This window comes from Tachyglossus aculeatus, chromosome 9 (assembly GCF_015852505.1).
Source record: "Tachyglossus aculeatus isolate mTacAcu1 chromosome 9, mTacAcu1.pri, whole genome shotgun sequence".
Classification (NCBI taxonomy): Eukaryota; Metazoa; Chordata; class Mammalia; order Monotremata; family Tachyglossidae; genus Tachyglossus; species Tachyglossus aculeatus.
This window is the reverse complement of record NC_052074.1, coordinates 22417827-22444512: the sequence shown is the minus strand read 5'-3', so window position 1 is coordinate 22444512 and position 26686 is coordinate 22417827. Positions and strand designations below refer to the sequence as shown.

The following is a 26686-nucleotide window of genomic DNA, read 5'->3' as shown; positions in this document are numbered from 1 at the left end:
AAAAGAATAGGTCTCAGTTTTGCTCTTGGGTCTGCCACTTGCCCAGTTGTGGAACTATAGGCAAGTCACATAACCTCCCTGTGCCTCAGTTTCCTCATTTATAAAATGGCGATTAAATACCTCTTTTCCCTCCTTAGCTGTAAACCATATGTGGCAAGGGATGGTATGCCCTGCCTATCTTGTATCTATCCTAGTGGCTTGACACTTAGTAAGTGCTTAATAAATATTGTTATTGTTGTTGTTATCATTAGCCACAGACTTCTCAGCTTTGCCTGACCATTCCAAAGTAATTCGGTTTTCTTAAATTTGAGACCTCAGGAAGCCTCGGGATGAAGGTGATACGCAAGTCAGAGATTTTCTAGAGCAATTGGATAATGTCCCATTTTAGCCACTGTGTGGCAGCAACAATCCTTTGATAGAGATAATAAGGAAAAGTCCTATTTTTTTTAAACTTGATTCCACCAATCAATCCATGGTATTTATTGAGTGCTTACTGTGTGCAGAGCACTGTACTAATCTCTTCGAACGTGTGTCTGGGAGTCAGAGGACCTGGGTTTTAATGGGACCTGGGTTCTAATCATGGCCCCACCCCTTGTCTGCTGTTTGACCTTGGGCAAGGCACTTAATTTCTCTGTGCCTCAGTTACCTCTCTGTAAAATGGGGATTAAAACTGAACCCCGTGTGGGATATGGACTGTGACCAACCTGATTAGCTTGTATGTGCCCCAGTGCTTAATACAGTGCCTCACATAAAGTCAGTGCTTGACAAATCCCATTTTTTTAAAAAAGCCAAATCCCCCAAACTGGAAGAGTTTCAGTGTACAATTCTGTCTAATGTGGCTGAAAAAGAATCTGTCACATAATGGAGGAAGGGAAACTGTTCATGATTAATATCAGCATGGGAAAAGTACAGTTCCAGGATCATGGACGAGAGGAGCTAAATAATGAGAGGAGATATATAGTGCTTGTTGAGCGTGTATTTTGTGCATAGAACTGAGGACCTGCCCTCCCTGCCCCTAACTTCAGAAACAATAAAACTATCCCATTGCCTCTCCTTTTCCTTCTCTAGTCTCTTATCAGTAAGAAGCAGCATGGCCTAGTGGATAGAGCATGGGTGTGGGAATCAGAAGGACCTGAGTTCTAATTCTGGCTCCACCATTTGTCGGCTGTGTGACTTTGGGCAAGTCACTTAAAATCTCTGTGCCTCAGCTACTTCATTTGTAAAATGGGAATTAAGACTGAGCCCCATCTGGGACATGGACTATGTCTAACATGATCAGCTTGTATCCACCCCAGCACTTAGTATCGTGCCTGGCACACAGTAAGCACTTAACAAATACTATTTTTTTTAAAAAAAATGCAAACAAAAAAGCCAACTCCCCACAGAAAGTTGTATTCCCTTCATCCCTGCTGTCCCATTCAGAAGGTTAAAATTTTTTTTTCATATTTATTAAATGCCTGCTTTGTGCCAGGCACTGTACTTAAGAGCTGTGGTAGAGACTAGCTAATCAGGTTGGACAAAGTACTTGTCCCACTTGGGACTCACAGCTTAATACCCATTTTACAAGTGTGGTAACTGAGGCACAGACAAGTTAAGTGACAAGGCCACCCAGCGGACAAGTGGCAGAGCCAGGATTAGAATTTGGGGACCATGGTGTGATTGCCTAGCCCTGATTGTGCAGGGCTCAAGCCAGATTCGGAGAGCCATGCCAATTTTTATTGTGACTTTTAAAATTCGTGACATAAATCATTGCATCGTTGGCCAGTGTGCTTCCCAAATAGCCAATTTCACTATCAGCCTTCACTATCACTGTTCTTGTCCTTGTCTCTGTTGTCTGACCCTATCTAGGCTTCTGCTAAAAAAAACAAAAACAAAACTGCCGCTTTCTTGATTTCAGTCTTTGCGGCACTTATCTCCCAGGTAAGAATAGTCTAACATAATTAGTTGTGAGCCCCTGGAGGGCAGGGAATTGGGCTTACTAACTCTATTGTACTTTCCCAGGCCCCTTAATACAGTGCTCTGTATAGAGTAAATGCTCAGTAAATAGTATGAGTTGATTGTGTCAGGCCCAATATTCTAGGCCTGACAGATTTCATCAAAGGATGACAAAAGTTTATTTTCATGGTTAGGAGTATGAAAAAGCCCATTACTAACATTTTCCCATATTGACCTCTTGTCCGTGAGTTTACACCCTTGTAGAGTCTACATTCAGTTCTCCCAAAGGACAGGAGTGGTGTGTCTGCTGAACCTATTTTCAAGGAAATCCACCAGACTTGAGCGGTGTCTTGCATCTGAACCCAACTGGAAGTTCCTTCTGACACTGCAACTGCATTCTAGCTAGATGGATACCTGTTGTCTGAAGAACGTTGCCTAATTCCCTAACAGCATTCTCACGTGAATGGCAAAATCATGCCTATGGAAAAACTGAGTGTGCTGATATTTTTGCCACATAACTTCCTATGGCAATAAAGTCCATCTGCTTACTTCCCATAGTGGAAGAAAGCATTTTCCTTTTCGTTTGTTTTGAGTCTATCACTTGCATTTACTGTGTGCCAAATGTGGAGTAGATACAAAATAATTAGGTTGAACACAATCCCTGTCTCACCTAGAGCTCATGGTCTAAGATACAGGGAGCTGAGGTATTTTATCCCTGTTTTACAAATGAGCGGAAATTGAGGCACAGAGAAGGTAAGTGGCAGAGCTGAGACTAGAACCTGGGTGTCCCGATGCCCTCGGCCCGTGCTCTTTCCGCTGGACCTTGCTGGCTTCCACACAGTTGATGTTTCTGGATAGCTCTTCTGTTCCCAAAGACTTTTCACTGACTTACTTCATTTTTTTCCTTGTGACATCCCAGTGAAGTAGGAAAGGGCAGGTATTTATCATTATTTTAGAAATGAGGAAACTAAAAGCAGAGATGTTGCAAAACATCACACACAGTGGTCTAGTGGTAGAAGTAATATAATAATAATAATAATTGTGTTATTTATTAAGCACTTACTATGTGCCAGACACTCTTCTAAACACTGGGGTGAATCCAAGCAGTCAGGTTGGATACAGTCCCTGTCCCACGTAGGGCTCACAGTCTTAATCCTCATTTTATAGCTGAGGGAACTGAGACATAGAGTAAAGTGACTTGCCAAAGATCACAAAGCAGTCAAGTGGAAGAGTCGGGATTAGAACCCAGGTCCTCTAACTCCCATGCCCACGCTCTTTCCGCTAGGACACACTGGTTCTCCCTCCACTGTTCCATTAGAAAGCCAACATGTTTTCAGAAATGGAGATCAGGCAAATTCAGTGATTGTCAATTGGCTTTGAAATCCTCTGTCATTTCCTTTGTTAGCTTAGAAAAAACTAACAGAGATCCACTGAAAGTTCCTTACCTCCTTGTTTGGACGTATTGGGAAATAAGCCACCAACGCCAGTGACTTTGCCATTTGTTCCAGAAGGGATAACATGATATTCACTACAACTGTAAAATAACTTGGTGTTTTTTTCGTGGCTGTTTCTCTATTTCGAGTCAGTGATTTGCTCAAGACTCTGGGTTACTAATCCCATAGGTTGGTGCCATGAGAGAGCTGTTATCAATATTGGAGTTGGTTCATTAATGTAATGGGTGTTACATTCATATTGCTTTTGCTTAAAGGGTAAAATTAAATAGCACAGTTTAAGTCCTTCTAAAGTCCTCTTTTTTAAGCTTATTGTATTTTTGAACTTCATAGGGTATGGGAGAAAATTCTAATTTATAACAAAACATAATCTTGATTAATAATTCTGGCATGTAGCATTTACTCTGTGCTAAGCATTAGGGCAGATAGAAGGCTGTCCCTGTCCTACATAGGGTTCACAGTATGAGGGACAGAAAACAGCTATTTAACGCCTATCCTTCAGGTGAGGAAACTGAGGCACTGCGAAGGGAAGTGCCAAAGAGCAGCAGCTGTGGCAGTCACAGAATCTGGGACAAGAAAGGGAGATGGGAAGCCCCACCCAAGCGGAGACATATGTTGCTTCCGTTCACGGTATCTATATAGAACCAGGCTGCCGTACCCAGGAGGAGCTGCAGACAAGTGTTGAAAGTAGGAACACATCTGTTTCCTGGCTACCAGCACCTGGCAGCAGCTGATGTAGTTCCTGCCTATGAAGCCACCAACTCACCATCTGTGACCAGATGGATGGGGCTTTCCATATACTTAGCAAGAGCTATTTGAGCTCAAGGAGACAAGCTAGCAGTTCAAAGGATGAAAATCAAAGTATTCGTCCTGCAATAGGATGGACCCTTACAAGTCATTTAAACCTACAGAATGTCACCAAGAAACACGGTAGAGGTATTATCCTTTTTAGAGATAGCAGAGGAGAGATTGTGGTTGGGCAGTTTGTGAACTCAACTCATAAATAATACCTCCAAATACCGAATGCCTTATTGAGGATTATTTATTTCCCCGTCCCAGAACTAGGCAGCTGCATTGAGTAAAGTTGAAAACTAGTTTCTAGAGAATAATATTTCTAGACTCTAATCTTGAAGATGTACCACAAATCGAAACTTTTTCAGACACAGCTACTTTGGCTTGAGGTTACTGAAGGATTGGTTAACTTTCTGACCATCCTCATCATGTACTTGAGCTCCAATCTAAAATTTGGATATATTAATTATATAATAGTGGTATTCGTTATGCGGTTACTTTGTGTCAAGCATTGTTCTAAGAGCTGGGGTAGATGCAAGGTAATTAGCTAAGACTGTCGCTTTGCTAGGTGAAGCTCATAGTCTAAGTGGGAGAGAGAACAGGTATTTAATCTCCCTTTTACAGATGAGGAAACAGAAGCACAAAAGATAAATGGGGAACCAGGTTTAGAAACCAGGTCTCCTAACCCCCATTCCCATGGTCTTTCCACTAAGCCAAGCTGCTTCTCCTATATTTAATCAATCAATTTGTGGCATTTACTGAGTCCTTACTGTGTGCAGAGGACTGTAGTGAGCACTTGGGACAGTACAATATGGTGGAAATGGTAGATTGCTCACAAGGAATTTACAGACTACAAGGGGAGACAGACATTAAAATAGATTAGGGATAAGGGAAATAGCAGGTTATAAAAATATTTACCTAAGTGCTGTGGGGCTGGGGTGAGCATCCAAGTATTTAAGGGGTACACAGCCAAGTGCAAAATCGGCAGCTAGGGAAAATAAAGGCCTTAGTCTGAGAGGTCCTTTTGGAGGAGATGTGATTTTAGGAGAGTTTTAAAGGCGGAGCGAGTGACGGACTGTGGAATGTGAAGGAGGAGGGAGTTCCAGGCCCAAAGGAGAACGGGCCAGTGGTCGGTGGCGAGCTAGATGAGATCAAGATACAGGGTGTAGTTGGGTGTTAGTGCAACAGAGCATTGGGTTGTAGCCGGAGATCAGCAAGGTTGAGGGTGGGAAAGAGAGCTGATTGAGTGCCTTAAAGCCGATTCTATTCCTTTTACCTGGTAAAAATGGTCCAAGCTCAGTGCTTGTAGCTATAAAGCAAGTATAAAAGCGCTCTGAAAATCTATCATTCCTCCAGTGCAATATAACCTGTTGTTAGGGTAATGTTAAAAGATGCTGTGGCAGATCCAAATCCTGAGACTGTTACTTTGTGACTGATGTGCAACCTCCGTGCAATTTGTCTGCTACAATAGAGCAGTAAAGGTCTCTGAATCTTTTACATGGTCATGAGAATGAGTTTGAGTTTCCGAAAAAAAAAGAAAATAAAATCCAATGCTTCCTTCTTAGATGTTTGTTCTCCATAATCCTAGTCTCATTATGGGATTGTACAATATTGATTTTTGGCATTAAATGTCAGTACTGCAAAAGGCAGGACTACACTTGGGCAGGTGGGCTTGTCCTTTTCAAAAGCTGCCCGAGAAGGATATTTCCCCACCAAAGTGGCTTGGTGGAAAGAGCCTGGGAGTCAGAGGACCTGGGTTCTAATTCAGGCTCTGCCACTTGCCTGCTGGGTAACCTTGGGCAAATCACTCAGGTATCTCACCTGTAAAATGGGGATTCATTACCTGTCCTCCTTCACTCTTAGACATGTGGGACAGGGACTGTGTATGATCTGTTGTCTTGTATCTACCCCAGGCGTAAGTACAGTGCTTGGCACATAATAAAAGCGTAACAAATTCCACTAGTATTACTATCACCTTCAGTTACCCATTTCAACACTTAGCCACACTATCTGGAGTTCTTCCTTATATGGAATCTCAATTCCTCATGCTTCAAAGGAGTGCTAATGTATACAGTTTCTCATAGTGCAGCATATCTTGCTAATCACTCATTGGATGTGCCAAAAATATTAATGATCATCTTCTAGATAAGGGGCTAAAGTACTTTTGTGGTTTATGTAAAATAATTGAACCTTAAAAATTTGGATCCCTGGACTTTGAGCATTTCACCTCACCTTCAACCCTACAGCATTTTTGTACATATTTTAAAATTATAGACCACATTTTTTTTATATTAGTGTCTGTCTCCCGCTCTAGACTGTAAACTAATTGTGGGCAGGGACTGTGACTGCCAACTCTCTATCATTTTCTCCCAAGTGCTTAGTACAGTTCCCTGCACATAGTTAGCACTCAAATACCATTGATTGATTCCTTTATTTTTAGCCAGGGGAAAAAATGGAAGGCCACTGTTGTAAAGATGGGTGTTGAACTGAGTTCCTAGGATGTATCAGAGAAGGTGCCCAAGGAGTAAAGGACAGGCAAAGCATATAGGCAGGTGTATTGGAAAATTTTCATCTCTGGGATTCACCAAGCAGTGGGGAGAACCAGCCTCTTTGCACAGAGGTTCTAGACTGTAAGCCCGGTGCTCCATATGTTGAGGGAAAACCTATGCAGATAGCTAAGGAGTAGCATTCCTCCTAGTTTATAGATTTCTGTAGAAATGCTACTAAATCCAGGTGTTTGAGAGTTTTTTAAGACTTTGTGGTAGTGACTTCCTCAAAAGTTAGTCTGTCGTCATCGCCCTCATCATCAGTGGTATTTATTGAGTGCTGACTAGGTGCCGAGCACTTTACTAAACACTTGGGAGAGTACAGTACAACAAAGTTGGCAAACACGATCCCTTCCCACGATGAGATTACAGTCTAGAAGGGGAGATATTAATATAAATTAATATAATATATTAATATAAATTTATAATATATGAGGGAGTCAATCAGTAGTATTACTGTTTGCCAAGCACTGTCCTAAGCACTTGGGAGAATACAGTAGAGAAGGGTTGGTAGACATGTTGCCTGCCCCCAGGGACCTTAGAGTCTAGAAGACAAGACAGACATTAAAAATAAATTAGAGGTCCACTGCCTTTATATTTTAGTAAGTTTTCCGTGCTTCAAAGAGCCTCACCCTAATTATTGGAAGGCACTCCGATGCTTAAAGCTTTCTTCTTGTTCTGGGGATCCTCCTGTAGCCTTCATTGGTGTGGTAGTAGATGCGTGAGCCCATAATGCTACTGGACTGTTGAATCAGAATCCAAAGTTTGGGCTTTTTTATGTTTGGCATCACACAGATGGCTTCACACTTCTCTTAGCTGCAAAATAATGGTGGTGTTAAGGGTTAACTGTGTGTTAACCATGGTACTAAGTCCTGGGGTAGATAAAATACAATTCAGCCACACACTGTCCATCACACTCGATGCTCTAGGTGTTTCTTAGGTCTCTCTTTGTTATGTGGGCGTTGTATTTCTCTCTCTCTTGATCATGAGTAATTTTTAAATCTTGGACATTTTCATCACACCAGTCTTGGTGATCCCCTCCCCTTATGTTGCCAACTTGTACTTCCCAAGCACTTAGTACGGTGCTCTGCACCCAATAAGCGCTCAATAAATGATTGAATGAATGAATGAATACTTACCAGTTACCAAAAAGGCATCGGATGGATTCTTGGAGACGGGCCCAATAACTATTCGTGTTGGTTCTTATACCTGGAGTCCTGAAGTCAGAAGTGCTGCCGAGATGGCACAGAACATCTTGCAGGATCTGTCTTCTGCAGAAGTTGTATTTAAGCAGTTTAGGAAACTGCAGAACCTGCAAGCCGCAAAGCAGTGTATTCGCAGGGTGTTATGGTTGGTTCTCATTTTCAGCCTCACCCACATTAACCTTCAGATCTAGTGTCATCCTCAGAGATAAGGACAGCTACATGTGACTGGATTCTCTCTGTGGATCCAGAGGGAAATCACTATCACTTGTGAAATATTCATCAGCACAGTGAGAAGTGGCCAGATGCACCAACAGAGTGTATAATCCCTATTTCTCTAGAATAGGTGAGCTCCTGGTTACTTTGTTAAAGACAGTGATTGCCTAAATCACTTTGTTTTTGGAAAGAGTAGTGCAGATGGGAGCCACAGTGGTTTAATTTGTTTGCAAATTGTTTGATGTGTGTGAATGAGGTATGCTGCAGTTTTATGTTGCTGTTGGGGGAAAGAAAGGAGACAGAAATGCAACTCTCCCATTGGCACAGAAATACGGAGGCATGGCCCAACCTGTATATTTAACTCCCTTAATGATCTCTTAACTCATCTCTGTACAACCTGCACTTTCCCTTTGCTTGTTCAATGCTTCTGCTTTTTATGTATAATTTATGGGCCTTCATTGTTTCAGTTTTCTGTGTGCATTTTTTGTCTCTCTCAATGTGACTTGATTTGGATTGTAAGAGCCTAAAACAGAGACTCCGTCCATTGAGCTCACTTTTGTACAGTGCCATGCGCAGGTGAGCACAAAGATTAACCTATTTTCAGTTTTGGAAGTTATCTGAGGTAAATAGAGTACACCAAATTGTTGGTTTCTGTGTTGCAGACCCGCTCAGATTCCTGTTTGCATTTGCTGTTTCTTTTAAGACTTAGGTCCTCCGCTGTGGGCACCCCTCCCTAGCTCCCAGCTGTCTTCTGGTGAGGGTCCATTATAAGCTCCTTTGTTGCTCTGGATCTCATGCCACTGCACTCGGAGGCAGCTTCCCGCTTTCTCCCTCTTCAGTGTCTCTCTGTCATCTCCAATCACTCCCCTCAGTGGTTTTCTCTCTCTGTACTGTACTGGCCACAGTTTCTACTGCAGAGTGTGAGCCCTTTTTGCCCTTCTGTACAGGGGCAGCAAGGTCTCGTCGTGAGCAGGGAACGTGCCTGTTATTATTGTTGTATTGTGCTCTCCCAGGTGCTTAGTGCAGTGCTCTGCACACAATAAGCGCCCAATAAATATGATTGACTGACATAGCTTAAAGATAAAAATAGACACTACTACCTTGGTCACCACAGTGAAAGTGTCACTTTACTCCAGGACCAGGGGCAGTGGGTATACCAGAAAAATGTAGGTTGGAGCCTTGGTGGGGGACTTTGTTTTTTGCTGTGAGGAATGGAATGGGATATCTTTGAAGAAAATAGCTGATCTCAGTTGCCTGTGGTGTTCTTGTTCTGCAGCTTTTGGAGCCCTATATTTTGTGAAGAAACAAATCTACCCAATAAACAAAGCATTTTTTGAGACATTTGCTTCTCAGATTTTTTCCGTGGTGTGCTGCAGTGTAATACATCTGAGTCCTGTTGGTTCTTTAAAACTGAATTATTTAAAAACCAATGAAAAGGGAGAAGATAGGAGAGTGAATCATTGCGTTTTTGCTTTAGGATGTTTGTAATGTACCTTTTTCAACCAGTGAATGTATGACTTTTCCCGTCAGTGAGCCTTCCTGAAGACTATTGAAATCCTTGAAAAAGGAGTCAGTAATGATCAGATTTTCACGTGACCAAAACAACCCCTCCCTCCCTCCTTCCCAAGGGCCATGTAGTAAAAGACCCCAGGCACCAGAGGAGCAGGATTCATGAGTCCTGGGGGCCCTATGGCACACTTCAGAGGGTTGAGCACTACAGCAGCAGCTAGAATGCAAGGTAACTAGATCAGCTACAAGCTCCCAGATTTGCACATTATGAACTGTTCTTTATTTCTATTAAAAACAGAAGAATATGTGATTAAATGTCTGGTGACTTGGGGAGTGATGAAATGGAAAGACTGTTAATTTATACACATTTGCGGTGTTAATTTTACAGACAAGGTGGCTGAGGCCCAGAGAAGTCAGGTGGTTCGCCCAGGGTCACGCGGCGGACCAGTCGTGGAGCCTGGATTGAGAACCTGGTTCCCCTGACTCCAGGCTCCTGCTTGCTTCACTTGGCTCCGCTGCTTTGTTTCATTAGCTTATTTTTCATTGTAGATAAATATTTTATTACCTTTGAGTTTGAGTTAATTTCCAAAATTTTTGCTCTCATTGATTTTGTTAAAGCGCACACATTTGTATGTTGTTTAATCTGGAGGTCCACTTGGTTCTATTACTGTAGACCCTAAGCTTGTTGTAGACAAGGAACATGTGTACCAACTCTGTATATACATATATATATATATATATATATATATATATATATATTACATACATATGTATATATCTGTAATAGAGAGATATTGATCACCTATGACCAGGGACAGGGCCATTCCTTGAGCAAGACCATATCATCACCGATGGCTTAAAGTGACTTCTATCCCTGTTGGTCTGGTCTCTTTTCCCCTGGTTATTCAAATCAATCATAATTGAGCACTTTACTGTGTGCAGAGCACTTCAATTTGTGCTTGGAAGAGTACAACAGAACAGAGTTGGTATACATGTTCCTTGTCTACAACAAGCTCAGTGTGTGACTGAACTGCCAAGAACGGGATGAAAAGTCATTTTGAAAAAGAATGAAGTCATTTATTTGTGTGGCCACGCGTACCTGTCGATAGTACGCATTTCCGGTCCAAGAAGAGACAGCTGTTCCTGTCTGTACATTCAGGTCTGTCACTTTCTAGGCTGGGGTTTGGGCGAGGCTTCCAGGACAGTAGCCCTGGCTCTCACATTCTGGGGGATCATTTAAAAAAAATCACTGCAAGTTGTGCATCCCAAGTTTGGGGTTTTGTAAGAAGATAATTGGGTTTAATAGGGGTTTCTGGCTGGTCATTTCATGGCTTTAGGATGAAGTTAGGGAACTGTGAAGCCCACTAGACCAACTGACAAAATACAGCCGTGAGAGGCCCAAAAAATTCATCTGGAAATGTGTGTGTGTGCAGTCCCTTTATTTAAGGCCAAGAGTGCTTATGGGTCTCCTTTCTGGCCGATGCTCTGGTTTCAGATATATACAGGTTTACAGCCATGATGATTTATACCGTCAGATGGATACTGAAAAGTAAACAAGCCAGTACATAGCAGTCTTGAATTCTGGCAGCTAGGACCTTAACTAACCTTTTTTTTCATAATTAAGTTGGTTTCCTTTTTGGCGGTAACTGTGGTTACAGCTGTCATGTACATTCTTGAAGGTTTTCATGCAACTTGGGGATAGGTGGGGAAAAGAGGGGAGTGCTCCAAGTTATTATTGGTCCTGTTGATTGTTCTGTCCTTCTTGGGAATTTTACAGGCTGGGACTTGGCACAAGAAGGTGCCAAGCAGTGACTTGGCACTTGACTGGCCCTTGGGGAGTAATTAAGGGCATCTCAGGTGGTGCAGAAGATTGAAAAGATGAACCAATTTCCTATTGTCATTTTAATTCTGCTGCTGCATACATAAAATGGTAGAGTCTCTCTGAAAAAAGTCTCCTAAAGGATGTGGTTTGTTTTTAACGCTCAAATATCACGTAAACTAGTAGCAGCCAACCCCGTAAAATGTTTGAGTGAAATACGAACACTGAAATAAGTGGGCTTATTATTTTGTTGCATTTTATTTTGTCTTCTCTATAGCGAGTCATACTCCTCAGTGTTACAGCCACATTGACACTGTAAATGAAACAGATTGAGATTTTTCTGTCAATTTAGAGTGAGTTTCCTATAAATTACCACTCTTTCTACACATTGCTCCATCTTCTGTGAAGATCACTGCTCTTGGTAAAGTGGAACGGTACATTCTGGGATCTGCACCGTATATTCTTGATAGAGAATAGCTTGCTCCAAAGCCACGATAGACAGTTTGCCTTTTAGCCATTCCTGATATACTCCAATGCTGAATCTAGCTACAGGGAATGAGTAAATATTTTTCACTTACTAACAAACATCAGCAGCAGTGGTGATAACTGCCATTTTGTCACAATCATGATATCATATTAGCTTCCTCCTTCTCCCCCTCCTCCCTCCTCTTCCTTCTCTTCCTTAAACAATTAGTGTTTATTGCTTTGTGGAATATCGCAAACTGTACAGAAGACCAGGTCCCCAACTGCTCCTCTTCATTGTTTTTATAACTGTGATTATTTTCAATGTCAGCAAACAGTTCTTGAGAGCCCTTAGCCCCTGTGGTGTTTCCACAATTTTAATAAGTGCATTTCCTGCTTTCAGTGAGCTTACTCATCATCTTTTTTGTGACATGCAAATACGAGTTGTGGATCTTTCAGATTTTTGATCAGCTACTATTGACCATGAAATGGGGTGTATTATATGAGAAGAGGGGAAGATTGTGACTCTTTTATTGACATTATAGGTTGAAGTAAGGTCTAGGTAATTTAAAAATTGCTGAACCAGTTCCGATCCACTAAGTTGGGTACACCCCTTTCAGTCACTATCCTTGTCTGCAAAATGAGGGAATGTCACTGGATTCTAGGAGATGTAGTTTTTCATCCCAGTCCTCCCCTCTCTGCATATAGTGGCTAGTGCTGGAGGGAACCAGAGGTGCCATTATGCACTGCAGGAGTGCCAAATTAAGAGCTGGAATTTGGTCCACGGTTGAACTTAATAAGCATCTTTGGAGGAGAGAGGAAGGGAATTGGCAGCTACTTGATCCTGAGTGGGCTTTTTGGGGAGTTCAGTCCACAGGTCAGTAGTACCTGTCCGGCTGACTGAGCTGACTCAGTAATTAATGGTAGTGCTAGTGGTTTGGGCATTACTCTGTGTATGCTGGTACTTGGCATACAGTGAGCAAAGAGGTGGGCGGGTACACAGAATGACTCATTTATGGCCAGAATGATCACAGTTTAGTGTTGATGTTGTGCCAAGGCACCACAACCTGGAAAGCAATTTCCTCGGTAGCCCTTGTGGCCTGTGCTTATGTTAGCCAGCTCTAGTTCATGATTCCACCTGGGCCCATCCACACTGTGGGATATTTTATGTTGTTTTTCATTCAGAAACCTTCACCACGATGGCATACTCTTAACAGACTGCACCAAGACTAGAACCCAGGTGTCCCAATTCCCAGAACAATGCTCTTTTTGCTGACTTGGTGCTGCCCTACTGTTTTTGTCCTCTCTTTTATTTCCCCTTTGTCTCCCACCTGTCATTCCCCAAAGCCTCCTACTTCTCATGAGTCCAGGCCTCACCCAATTTGTTTTCCCCTTTTGTTTCTGAGAATAAAGGAAGGAGGACGGCTAGTTGTGAAGTGCTCATCAAACCTATCTAGGAGGCTGTCAAAATTGGGAAATCTGAGTCAATTTTAGCGGTTCGTATTTCTTTTCCTCCGCTTATCCTCCGACAGCTCTGTAATCCGTCATTCCACCAGTACTCTTGGAAGTGAAGGTCAGGGTCCTCCTTATCCTCATCAGACATGGGCTCTGATGTAGAGAGTCCAGAGAATGGTCTAAGCTGGGTAGGTAGAGACCAGAACCGATGGACCGGGCTGGAAAAATCTGACCCTTGCTGGAGTTCCCTGCAGTCTTTCCCCTCAGCTCCATTTAATTTCCTTTTGCCCTAATTGATTAGCCCAAGACTGCAGTGTGCTACTCCAGTGCCTTCCAGGGATAAGGTTCTCACATGTTCTCAGAGTCTCTTGGTCAGAGGTTCTGACCCACCTTGGAGCCCTCCTTGGTTGCATAGGGCTGAGTTACAGACACACGCAGAACTGTGGTAGGAAGTTGTTAACTCTCGAGTGCTCTCCCAGAAAACCAACGCTGGTCTATTTCTAGAGACTTAAAGCCACTGCTGGAGGAAATGGAAGTGAGGTGGCAATTCTGAGGTCCCACATGGTGTCATCTTTTAGTACGAGATATTGCTAGCTTTCTGTTTGATTAATTTCCCAAATGAATTTTCTGCGGTTCAAACCCAAACTGGCTTTCGTCAGCTTCCTGCTGAAGTGCAGGGAGAAAGATGTTGAGACTCCTCTAGAGGGATTTCTTTCGGTGGTACTTTGCAAATGAGTTTTGGTTTTGTTCTTTGGCAGTGGATAGCAAAATACTGTTGCTTTCAGAATAATTGGAGAAGAGAAGGTACTTGTTCTATCCACTGCCTATATAATTTTTTTTCCCTTTATTTTTATTTCCCTAGTATCGTCTAGACTGTCACAGCCATCCTCACCTCAGTCAGGCTGTCCATCTCCCTCCATTCCAGCGAGTAAAGTCATCTCTCCATCCCAGAAGCACAGCAAGAAGGCACTAAAACAGGTAATCAGGCTAGTTTCTGTTCATCCCCAGCGTAGTAGCAAACTCACTGAGAAAGTTTACCGGGTGACCTCTGAAGTTATTAGGGTGAACCTACATTTAGAGGAAGACTCAGAACTATTTTTTCCTGGGGCAGGAATAGAGGGCGGGGGGAAAGCTTTCTGCTGTAACTCATACAGTCAAGAAGAATTTGACTTCCCATAAGGTATGTATTGCTCTAAATAGCCACCTGGGATCTTAGGGTCACTGGCCTTCACATGCCAGTTTTAAGATCATTAGAAATTTCTAATATTCCTTACAGGTTATATGTCAGGACTGGTCCTTCGCCTACATGTTTTCACCCACAAATGGTGGGATTTAGGGAAAGAGGAAGCCAAGAGCATTTTGCAGGAAAGAAGTATATACATCTTCTATGAGCTATGTTGTTCTTGGAGCTTAGTGAGAAAACGTTACTGCACTTCTACCCTTTTTAAGTCCATCATTTAAAAACTGGAACTAAGTCTCGGAATGGGAAGTTACCAGGCGTTAAAGGAAAGTTATCAGCCATAAGTAGTTCCCCGACTGCACTCCTGACTCATCCATGCTACTGGAGGGTTAGAAATGAATGTCTCTTGAAAGTCAAGGGCAAAGTAATGTAAAGAAGAGAGAATCTGAATGAAGGAAGACTTAGTGGGGTTAACTTAGTGACTTATTATTGGGAAGGAAATAGAATCATTCAATTAATACGTAGAGAAGGAAGGTTAAAAGGCTGGAAAGTTGTTTTTTTCCCTATTCATCTTCTCAAAGGATAACCCCATTTTAGCCCAAAACTATTGTTGTAACCGTTTTGGCCAAACTCTTTCAATATATTGCAAACAGAATAAAGACCTGAGACACTTAGGAGATATGGACTTACATCATAAGTTGCTGGCATTGTCATCATCATCACCATCATGGTTGTTCTTGTAGTAATCTTCAACCACAGTAATTTACTTAGTAGCCGGTGGGGGTGGCAGGTTGCGGTGTGGGGAGGATGGCAATGATATTCGACCACAGTTATTTATTTAGTAATTTATTTAGTATTTAGTAGCCGGGGGCATGGAGAGGGATTCTGCCATATTCCGGGTGCTTTGTGAAACTTGACCAAACATACACAGAAGACACGGTCCATGACCTGTGGGAATCTTCTAATTGGTAAGGGGTGGTAGCCTTTTTACGAGAGGCACGTGAAGACAGAAGGTTGACATTTGTTATAGGCCTCTGGATTTCACATTTTCTTCTCCCATCATCTACTGTAGTGGACCATCCCTAGCTATTAATGTTGAATCCAACTGCTGTATGGTCTGAGATTGCCAATTGTTCGTTACAATATCTGGGTGTAATTTGCTCTTGAAAAACTGTTTTAATTCTTATTGCAAATCCTTATGAGGTCAGGACTACATTGAGGCCAATCGAAGAGAAAAGAAAACATAGCAAAGGCAAATCCCTCGTTAACCTCAGGTATAAAAAAAAAAAAGTCAGAGGGAAGGGGATGAAAAACCAAAGATATTCTTGAGGCAGAAAAAACCCTAAACATGGGTTTGTCAGACTTTGGGTTAAAAAAGTTACCCAGACTTTTGGGTAACAAAATATTCATAATCAAATGTATATATAATATTCATAGTCATATATACATATGATACATGTGGTTATGAATATTTAAGTATATATGTATGTATTTAAACAACAGGGGTCCCAAGTTCAGGTTTGGAGGAGCGCAGGAACTGGCAATACATAAAAGTAGAATTGTTTGCTGACCCGTAGGGCGGAGAGGAAAAAGGAAGAAAAATGAAGGTGAAAGGGCATAGGGGATTTGAACCAAAGGTTCTAGTTTGAGCCAACTGAATCATAGTTTCCCTGAGAACTTTAGGTGCTTTCAAGGCTTTGCCATCTTCACCTGAAAATTCAGTAATACGGTAACCTGGGAAAATGGGTTTTGTAACTCCAGGTTCGAATTCAGGAGCCTCGACTACTTCCAATTTCTCCCTTCCTCTGTCCAGCCTAGGAGTGGTAACCAGTGGAAGAGAAACATTGTTCTTATTGCTTGTATTTTTCTTAGTAACCCTTCGGAGAGACTACAGGAGGAAGAAACTTAATTGGCCTGGTCACCTGGTTTCAGGGAATAGGGGCAGATAAAGAGGGTAGCCGGGTGGCCAGACAGCGGCTGTCACCTATCGGAGCCCAAACACCACTCCTGCCAGCCAACCTTGCCATCTTGTACAATTCTGGGTCAAACCCGAGGCTCATGCTGGGGCTTACCACGTGAGCAGTGGGGAATGTCGGTGGCCACGGCTGAGACAACAGGCTGGCTGCCAGTTGGGGAAGTGAGAAAGCGGTTTGAAGGAGAGGTGCCATGAAGGGCTAGGAACATGTAGTGTGAATTGCATTGTCCCACTACTACCGTCCACTCTCACCCTCCATTTTCCAGGCCTGAACCCGGTTGTGCCTGGTTGCATGCTTTGAGTGCCTGAGGGGTGAGGCTCCAAGACTTCAGTTTCCCACTCTACTAACTGATCAGAGCTAAAGGGAGCCAAGTCCATTCCCCGAAATGTGGTCCAGCCCTCTCATATTCTAATGGACATTTGTGTTCACACCTTACTGAGCAGGTGCTCAAAGTCCTTAGAGCTCTCAGGTGAAAGCACTGAAGAATACATATATTCAGTGTATCATCGTACTCTCTTTGCAGTAATGAATTTCTACAGTAAATCCAATGCTTCATTTTTCTAAGCGAAGTACTTGCTTTTTCAGTCATTGTTGAAAGTGACTCCCCCATTTATAATACACCGTTGTCTCTCTTCTTCTAGGCCTTAAAGCAGCAGCAACAGAAAAAGCAACAGCAACAATGCAGAGCCAGCATGCCCATCTCCTCTAACCAGCACCTCCTGCTGAAGACTGTCAAAGCAGCCAGTGATCCTTTGCCTGCTAAACCTAGTAAGCCGCTGGGAGATAGATGTGTGTCATTAGAAAGTCTTCATTCTGTCTCATCACTATGCACGTCTTAGGGCAAATGCAACCCCTTTGTTTTGGCGATAATGTTCATTTTTCTATACAGTGCAGTCCCCACTACCCTTATTTACTGAGTCCACATGTCACAGAATGTGCTAACTGTGTGCGCATTATGGGCAGAGAACATGTCTATCAGCTCTGTTATATTGTACTCTCCCAAGTGCTTAGTATAGTACTCTGCACACAATAAGCGCTCAATAAATACGACTGATCGACTGATTTGGCTTTCTTTTTTTATTAATTTAGTGAAAGTCCAAAACATCCCATGCCTCCTAGTCTTCTCAGCAGAAGGCTGCAGTTTAAACTGGAGTGAAAAACTGATGACTGACTAACATGTCGGCCACTTGTGGAGGTAGCTGCTATGCCAGGGCACAGGTATCAGTTGGTGCAGTCGGGCTCAGTCAAATAGTGTTCCCTCCGCACTGAAACTAATGCCTTAAAAATAGCCCAAGTTAAATTCCTTTAAATTTCAGTGCTTTCCCCTCTCTACTTTTCACACCTGGTAACTCACTGGCTGCACTTCTCTAGTTATTCCTAGTTGTAGTTGTCACCCAGGATCAGTACACAGATCGTTGGCTCTGGATGATAGGGGCCCGTTAGAGGTGCCATGTCGACTTGCTGCCGGAGTCGCTTTTCGATCAGTTAGCATTTGTACTGTAGCGGGTGGTCAGCCTGTACCTTTATTATCTGTAGACTTTGCTACAATCCCTGTCACCAGCACTCATACTCTGCACTCAATAAATACAATTGATTGATTGACTGACTCCTAACCAAACTAGTTCTCTAGATACATAGTGCTGTCCAACATTTCTCTGTCTGTGAGACCTGGTATACTCCACAGGTGGCATATCTGGCTTCTTGAGCAGTTTGGTTGGAGCTACACTCAACATCAAATATGGCAAGACAGACTTGCCAGCTTGTACTTCCCAAGCGCTTAGTACAGTGCTCTGCACACAGTAAGCGCTCAATAAATACGATTGATTGATTGATTGTACGGCTGGCTGTATAATGCGTAGCATCTAGTAAAACCTTTTACCTGGGAAACCTAGTCTTGCAGAGTAGAGCTATTTCAAATTCCAATTGACTAACCTCAACTGCCAAGATAATTTAAAACTGTTCAGTCCTTGTAACGCCATGGTGTTGAATCACTGTCTACAGACAGGCACAATTCTTGCTGATAAGTATAACAAATTACAATGTAGATGTATTTCTGTCTAAGTAGTGTAAAAGACCTGGAAATCAATTGGTCCTTCGGAATGTAACCTAGCCATTTTGCAGGAGTTGCTGGATGTAAATGCTTGAATGAGTCCTCGATTCCTGGTTTTGCATGTTAACCCTTTAGATATTTACAGGGAACCTATAACGTATTCTTCCACCCATTCAAGTTACGAACAAGACCATCCAAAACAGTCCACTGGAGAAGCAAGTCAGAGCCGAGTGCCTTAGCAGTATATACTGTTTGTGCTTCAGCTCCTTTTATTGATGCTGTGGTACTGAGTTCTTTGGCATCTTCCATACTTGGAAAGTATGCTTTCAGGGAAATAGCTTGCCCTTGTAATTTCCATCACCAAGAAAAGATGGGGTGGGGGGAAATGGGGAAAAAAACACGGAGAAGTGAAAGTCTTGTACTAGTTGGAAGCAGTAGTGTAAAAACAATCGTCAAAGAGAATTTAGAAAGGATAAGCAAATAGATGAAGAACCAGGAAAGGCTGACTCACAATTTTCCAAAATTGTGTGGAAAGTTTTAAAATATATGGTAAATAGTAGGTCTTTTCTAGCTCTGATGCTTGACTGCAGGATATCAATCAGTCTTTCTCTTCCCAAGCGTGTTAATGCAGCACAGAGAAGAATGAATTGATGCAAGTTGAAATATTACTGTGGCCAACCCTTTAGCCATTTTTCCAGATTCCACCTGTTACACCAGATGCTTCTGCTGCAGTCATTTCTTTTTCCAGCCAGGACCTTGTTACCTCCAAAACTTAATTCTTCTTTTTTTTTCCAGCAGCGTGGGAAGGGAAGCTGTCAGATGGACATTCAAGCAGCCCCCAGAATTCCAGTTCCAGCGCCTGTTCCTTAGTTAAAGCAGATAATCCCTTGGCTGCCCTGGGGAAGAAGCCCTTCCAACGTTCTGACAGGCTCCACAACAGTGAGTTCTTTCAGAAATCATGCCTCAGCTCCTTCTTCTGCTTTTATCCAGAACATAGTTGGATGAGAGATGTAGGACTCACTAGGTGCCATTAAGAATTTATTGAGCTCCAATGTAGTGCTCTGCTAGCTACTTGGGATACAGAATAAATGATACATCCAGCCCCCGCTCACAAGGACCATACAGAATAATAGGGGAAGAAGAGACAGAAAAGTTTTTATTCAAGCAAATTCCTTCAGATAAAAATCATAATTTTGGAGTCAGGGATTCTGTTGGAGGGCTGGGGAGTGGTTATAATCTGGGAAGGCTTCTTGGAGGTGAACATTAAGCTTCCATTTAAAGCAGGGAAAGAATATGGTTGTACAGAAGCAAAAGAGGGAAATGGTTTTGTACATTTCAGGTGGCTAGCCGAAGGGACCAGGTGTTGGGAATAGAAAGAAGGTGACCTTGGCTGGCAGAGAGGGCTGGGGTATAGCATGTGAAAAGACAGATCATCCTCTGTGGGTGGGGAGACTCTGAGGCAACAGAGGGAAAGATCATGGCATAGTGGATAGAGTAATCAATCAATCAATCAATCGTATTTATTGAGCGCTTACTGTGTGCAGAGCACTGTACTAAGCGCTTGGGAAGTACAAGTTGGCAACATATAGAGACAGTCCCTACCCAGCAGTGGGCTCACAGTCTAGAAATGATGATGATGGCATCTATTAAGCGCTTACTACGTGCAAAGCACTGTTCTAAGCACTGGAGTACAGGCCTGGGAGTCAGAAGGTCATGGGTTCTAATTCTGACTCCACCGCGTGTCTGCTGTGTGACGTTGGGCAGGTCACGTCACTTCTCTGCCTCAGTTTCCTCCTCTGTAAAATGGGGATTGAGACTGTGAGCCCCATGTAGGACAGGGACTGTGTCCACTTTGATTTGCTTATATCCACCCAGTTTTTAGAACAGTGTCTGGCACATAGTAAGTGCCTAACAAATACTATTATTATTATTATTAATATTAATGGAGGTAAACCGTGTCAGGCAGTGGTGCCAGGATTGAAATTGTAGCCCATATTCGGTTTTGCCACTTGTCTGTTGTGTGACCTTGAGCAAGTCACTTCACTTTTCTGTTCCTCTTACCTCATCTGTAAAATGGGGATTGACTGTGAGCCCCAGGTAGGACAGGGACTGTGTCCAGCCTGTTTTGCTAGTGTCCGTGCCAGCGCTTAGACGTGCATGGTAAGCGCTTAACAAATACCATGATGATGATTATTATTATTCAGGAAACAAAACAGAGTGTAAACCATGAGTCTTGAAATACCTCTGGATTGTCAAGTTGTCACAGGGACATTGATTCAGTGGGGCCCACTGAGTCATTTGCATAAACCCATGAGAGTCAAGGGATTCACCAGACTTTGTAGCTTGTGAACATTGTCCCAAATAACACAGGAAGCATCTGAAGATGACAGAATCCATCCATATACAGCCGCCCTTAGGACTTATTTACATACTTGTCATTGGTTCACTTATTCATTTTTCCATGCTTTTGCTATTGTCAGTTATACTGTAATGTATATTTTTTTCCTCACACTGTTTCAAATTTATCCCCTGCCTGTCTCCCTCATTAGATTGTAAACTCCTTAAAGATCGCAACGGTACCGTCACTTCTTTTGCCTTTTCCCCAAGCACGTAGTTTAGTGCTCTGACTCGAGGGGTTAAATGCAGGTGATACCAAAAATCTAATTTATTTCCTGTTCCCCTTTATTTCTTTGCAGGGCAGTTGAAACGGGCTAAGTGTGCTGAAATTGACGTTGAGACTCCAGACTCCATCCTGGTTAATACCAATCTGCGGGCGCTGATCAACAAGCATACGTTTTCGGTCCTTCCTGGTGACTGTCAGCAGAGACTGTTACTACTGCTCCCCGAAGTAGACAGACAGGTGAGTTATCCCAGGTCATCCCCTTTCTCATCACCCTCTGCGACACTCAGCACTCATTTCTTACCTTCTGTACACTCTGTGTCATTTCAGGTCCACTACCAAAATAAGAATTGGATGGTAAAAATCAAAAATAAGAATGTTTTCAGGTTTGGTTATTTTTTTAAATGGGTTTTTGTTAAGCACTTCCCAAGTGCCAAACACTATACAGAGCGCTGGGGTCGATGCAGGCTAATCAGGTCCCGCAGTGGGCTTAGTCTAAGTAGGCGGGAGAACAGGGATCGAATCTTCATTTGGCAAATGAGGGAACTGGGGCCCAGAAAAGTTAAGTGACTTGCCCCAGGTCACACAGCAGACAAGTGGTGGAGTTGGAATTTAGAGCCCAGGACCTCTGACTCTCAGGCCTGTGCTCTTTCTAGTAGATCCCGTTATTTCTCTTTGCCTGTGTCTTTGAAGTGTTTCCTCTGACCATCCTGCTTATGATCACTCCATTTCAGCTTATCATAAAATAGCCGTTGATGCATTCTACTGTCATTCATTCATTCATTCATGCAATCGTAGTTATTGAGCGCTTACTGTGTGCAGAGCACTGTACTAAGCGCTTGGGAAGTACAATTCGGAAACAGACAGAGACGATCCCTACCCAACGGGCTCACAGTCTAGGAGCGGGGGAGACAGACGACAAAAACAGAACAAAGCAAGTGGACGGGCTTAACAATATAACACGACACCATTACAGTTAGAACAACTTCCACGAAAGCAAGAATCATAGAATCCAATCAATCAGTCAGTCGTATTTATTGAGCGCTTACTGTGTGCAGAGCACTGTACTAAGCGCTTGGGAAGTGCAAGCAGGCAACATATAATCCAAGTCCTCTGACTCCCAAGGCTAGGCTCTTTCCGGGCCACGCTGATTCAAACCCACTATGACAGTTTCATCTGTTTGGGTTATTCACTCACATCATTTCTCCCGCTTTCGCGCTGGGGAGATGACAAGGTGATCAGGTTGTCCCACGGTGGGGGGCTCACAAGTCTTAAATCCCCATTTTCCCGATGAGGGAACTGAGGCCCAGAGAAGTGAAGTGACTTGCCCGAAGTCGCACAGCTGACAAATGCCGCCATCATCATCATCATCACCAGAAACAGAGAAAGCTAGATGGGGGGAGAGAGACAAAGGAGCCAAAGAGAACCTGGAGGTGGGGACCGAGTGTCATCCTTTCTTCCCATGTGCCTCGCTCAGTGGTTGCTTCACTACAGGTGGTCTAACTGTATTCCAGGACCACGTTGGTGGTCTGTTTTGCCACTGGATAAGGACTGCACCTCCATGGCATTGGTGGAATTTCTCTAATAATTGCTTGTGAAGTCCGCTGTTATAACAAATAATGGTATAATGTGTCACAGCCATAAAGAAGAACCAAAGAGCAGCAATGTGACCTAGTGGAAAGAGCCCGGGCCTGGGAGACAGAGGACCTGGATTCTAATCCTGGTCTGCCACTTTTCTGCTGTTTGACCTTGGGCAAGTCATTTAACTTCTCTGTTTCCTGATGTGCTGAATGGGGATTCGATACCTGTTCTACGTAGACTGTAAGCCCAGTGTGGGATCTGACTCTTGTATATACCTCAGTGCTTAGCACAGTGCTTGGCACATGGTAAGCACTTAATACCCCAATTACAAGGGGATTTGGCTACTACGGTTGTGTTGGCACCGTTATTTTGGCCTGAACTGTGATGCCAGTCTGATAGCTCATTTGGCTAGTCTCTTACAGGAAATATGAGTCTTCCTAGTTTATTTTTCTACCTCTTTTTTTAATCCTTGCATCACTGGAAAGCGTGCTTCCATAGCTGCCTCAGTCACTGCATCCAGTTTTAGTTACCTAAGGAGATCTTTGCTTATGGATAGGTTTTGCCGGTGTAGGCTGATACATAACTTCCATCTTCTTCAGAGTCATTGACAATCCATCGCACTTTGCTAATTCTGACTAGCAGGTCATCAGTACCTGCGTGTTACCTTGGCCGTGCCTCTAGAACACAGCCACCAGCAAATAAAAGCTGCTGTATGAGTAATTCAAGGATTTGAATGCTGTTGTCAGGATTTCGAGTGGAAGGAATTTCCCTGACGATTGGCATCTTGTTCTAAGTCTGTTTCCAGGTTCCTGTATAAAATAGGTGGAAATAGATGGGACTTGTCTCCCAGCCCTACTTTATTATGTTAGTAATGGGGAAAGGATCCAAAAAGGCCCCGCCAGTTGTGGTGCGGCCAACCCCCTCACTGTGGAGTAATTTTAGTTCCTGATGGTGTTTGTAGATCTCAGAAAAGCATTGAACGTTCTCTGTTTCGATGCCCTGAGAGATTTTGTGGAGAAGTCTTGATGTTCTCTGTTTTCTGTGATTTGTCTCTATCTGACATTCATTCAGTCGTATTCATTGAGCTCTTTCTGTGTGCAGAGCACTGTACTAAGCGCTTGGAGAGTACAATTTGGCAACAGCGACAATCTCTACCCAACAACGGGCTCCCAGTCTTCAGCACTAAAGATGGTGCCTGTTGTGCCCCATTAGAGTTTGGAACTTCATTGTTCATTTGGGGGCTCATTTTAAACCCAGCTCTGCCAATTGTTTGGCCTGAGACCTTGGGCGGGTCACTTCCCTATGTCTGTTACCTCATCTGTAAAATGGGTATTAAATCCTCCTCCCTCCAGTTTAGACTATGAGTCCCATGTGGGTCAGGGACCGTGTCCAAACTGAGTAGCTTATATCTACCCCAGTGCTTAGATCTCTGCTTGACACATTGTAAGCGCTCAGCAAATACCATTTAAAGCCGACAAACCAAAAATGTTCTCAGAACTTGTCAGAAGTATAGAGCACTGAGATCCCACAACAGTTTTCAATCAGCTGTCTTCTTTCTTCTTGAAGATGATTATAATGCGACCAACTTTGAAATCCTATGCCATTTCCTCAGTATTGCCTTTGTAGAAGAAAGTCATTAGTCATTCTTTAGCCTTTGCATTTCTTAGATCCTAAGAATAGGGAATTGCTAAACATTTGCATCTCTAGGGTAAACAGCTCCGAATCCTCAGGATCTAGCTTCCAAACTTTTAATGATTTTTGTCTCGCTTCTTTGAACTCTCTCCAGGCTCCCTTTATCCATTGCAAATAAGGTAACCCAAACTGGAAATAGTACTTGAATGAGCATCTATTAGATATTAGGCAGAACGATGGAAAGAGCCCGGGCTTTGGAGTCAGAGGTTATGGGTTCGAAATCCCGGCTCCGCCACATGTCTGCTGTGTGATCTTGGGCAGGTCACTTCACTTCTCTGAGCCTCAGTTCCTTCATCTGTAAAATGGGGATGAAGACTGTGAGCCCCACATGGGACAATCTGATCACCTTGTATCCCCCCTAGCGCTTAGAACAGTGCTTTGCGCATAGTATGCGCTTAACAAATACCATTATTATTATTATTATTAAAGATGCTCTCATCTCTCCTCCAGCTGACATCTTGCTCATACCCTCCTATGTGCCTGGAACTCCCTCCCTCTTCACATCTGTTCTCCCCATCTTCAGAGCCCTCCCTGCTTGGTTCCCCACCTCTGGAAGCATGTCTGTGCCACTTAAGCATTTGGGTAGTGACACCGCTCCCCCCATCTTCCCCGCCCTGTAATATTTATGTACAGGCCATTCTACTCTTATTACTTCCTCGTATCTGCGACTTTATTTTTGTGTTTTTCTCTTTCTCTCCCACTAGATTGTAAGCTCTTGCGGTCGGAGGTCACATTTGCTAAATCTGTCCTGTGTTCCCAAGGGCTTAGTACAGAGCAGCAGGCACTCAGTGAAGAGTTGATTAGGTGAACAGCCCAGCTTTTGCCCACACTGATCAGTCCCATCTCCGTTTAGTTTTGCAATTGGCTGAATTACATATTGGAGGTTGAATGTTCTCTTCCTGAGGCCAAAGAAGCCTCAAGGCAACTCTTAGTTTTAAAATGTCACTTTCATATCTGTAATAATAATAATAATAATGGCATTTATTAAGCGCTTACTATGTGCAAAGCACTGTTCTAAGCACTGGGGAGGTTACAGGGTGATCAGGTTGTCCCACGGGGGGCTCACAGTCTTAATCCCCATTTTACAGATGAGGTAACTGAGGCACAGAGAAGTGAAGTGACTTGCCCAAAGTCACACAGCTGACAATTGGCAGAGCCGGGATTTGAACCCATGACCTCTGACTCCAAAACCCATGCTCTTTCCACTGAGCCACACTGCTTCTCTGTATTTATATTAATGTCTGTCATCCCCTCTAGATGGTAAACTCATTGTGGGCAGGGAATGTGTCTTTGTATTGTTATAGACTTATAAACCCAGTGCTTAGAACAGTGCTTGGCACATAGTAAGCGCTTAATAAATGCCATTATTATTATTATTGCCAACTGTTGCCAACTTGTACTTCCCAAGCGCTTAGTACAGTGCTGTGCACACAGTAAGCGCTCAATAAATACGATTGAATGAATGAATATTATTGTAAACTCCCAAGTGCTCAGTAGAGTGCTCTGCACACAGTCAGTGCTCAATAAATACAAGTGAATGAATGGGTGGAAAACACATTATACCCTTGGGGAGCACATATTCATTTTTATCTTCCTGCTCTTTGGTCCAGGTTGGTGCCGACGGTTTGATGAAGCTCAGTGGCTCGGCTCTTAACAATGAGTTCTTCACCTCAGCCTCCCAGAGTTGGAAGGAAAGGCTTTCAGAAGGTGAGCTTCCCAAACACTCCTCACACTGGGGATTAGCCTTAAAATGAGGCGGACACCATTGGGCCAATACCGGGGTGAGCTCCCAGAGGTTGGTTTGGTTCCAGGGCATCTCCCGGCGTATAGATGTATTCTAGTACTAACTAAACCTCAAGGCCCAACCCAGAGAGGACACACCATTTCGGGGTGTCCAGAGTGGTGACATGAGGTGCTGCTACTTCCCCATTGTTTGCCTGCTGATGGTTCATATCCTGGAGGCATCAAGGATCCTTAGAGGTGGCAGCTTTGTAGATTTAGGGAATAGGATCTGTTTGGTGTTGTTTAATAGAGGTCGTTGTGGGCAGGGAACGGGTCTAATGGGTCTGCTCATTCTCTTGTATTGTACTCTCTCAGGCGCTTAGTAAACGTTCAATAAATGCCATTGATGATTGATAGACAGAGGGCCAAACATACTGTGTATGTTCAAAAGGCAACCCATCTTCCCCTTAGGCTGATA

General features: G+C 43.2%; 1 protein-coding gene and 1 long non-coding RNA gene across 5 annotated transcripts in view; one reads left to right on the top strand and one right to left on the bottom strand.

The window, feature by feature from the left end:
• ASXL2 (ASXL transcriptional regulator 2) overlaps positions 1 to 26686 on the top strand; it is a 108865-nt gene that overhangs the window by 72599 nt on the left and 9580 nt on the right. For 3 of the 4 annotated variants that reach the window (XM_038751464.1, XM_038751462.1, XM_038751466.1), the window contains 5 exons: positions 14250 to 14365; positions 17185 to 17311; positions 19389 to 19532; positions 21290 to 21453; positions 26097 to 26193. In XM_038751464.1, coding sequence (XP_038607392.1) covers positions 14250 to 14365; positions 17185 to 17311; positions 19389 to 19532; positions 21290 to 21453; positions 26097 to 26193 — 648 coding nt within the window. The remainder of the gene's footprint in view (positions 1 to 14249; positions 14366 to 17184; positions 17312 to 19388; positions 19533 to 21289; positions 21454 to 26096; positions 26194 to 26686) is intronic. The other variant, XM_038751463.1, reaches the window with a different exon arrangement.
• Positions 11707 to 26686, bottom strand: part of LOC119932343 — a 52181-nt gene continuing 37201 nt past the window's right edge. The window contains exon 4 of the long non-coding RNA XR_005452303.1: positions 11707 to 11783. This is a non-coding gene — a long non-coding RNA (uncharacterized LOC119932343). The remainder of the gene's footprint in view (positions 11784 to 26686) is intronic.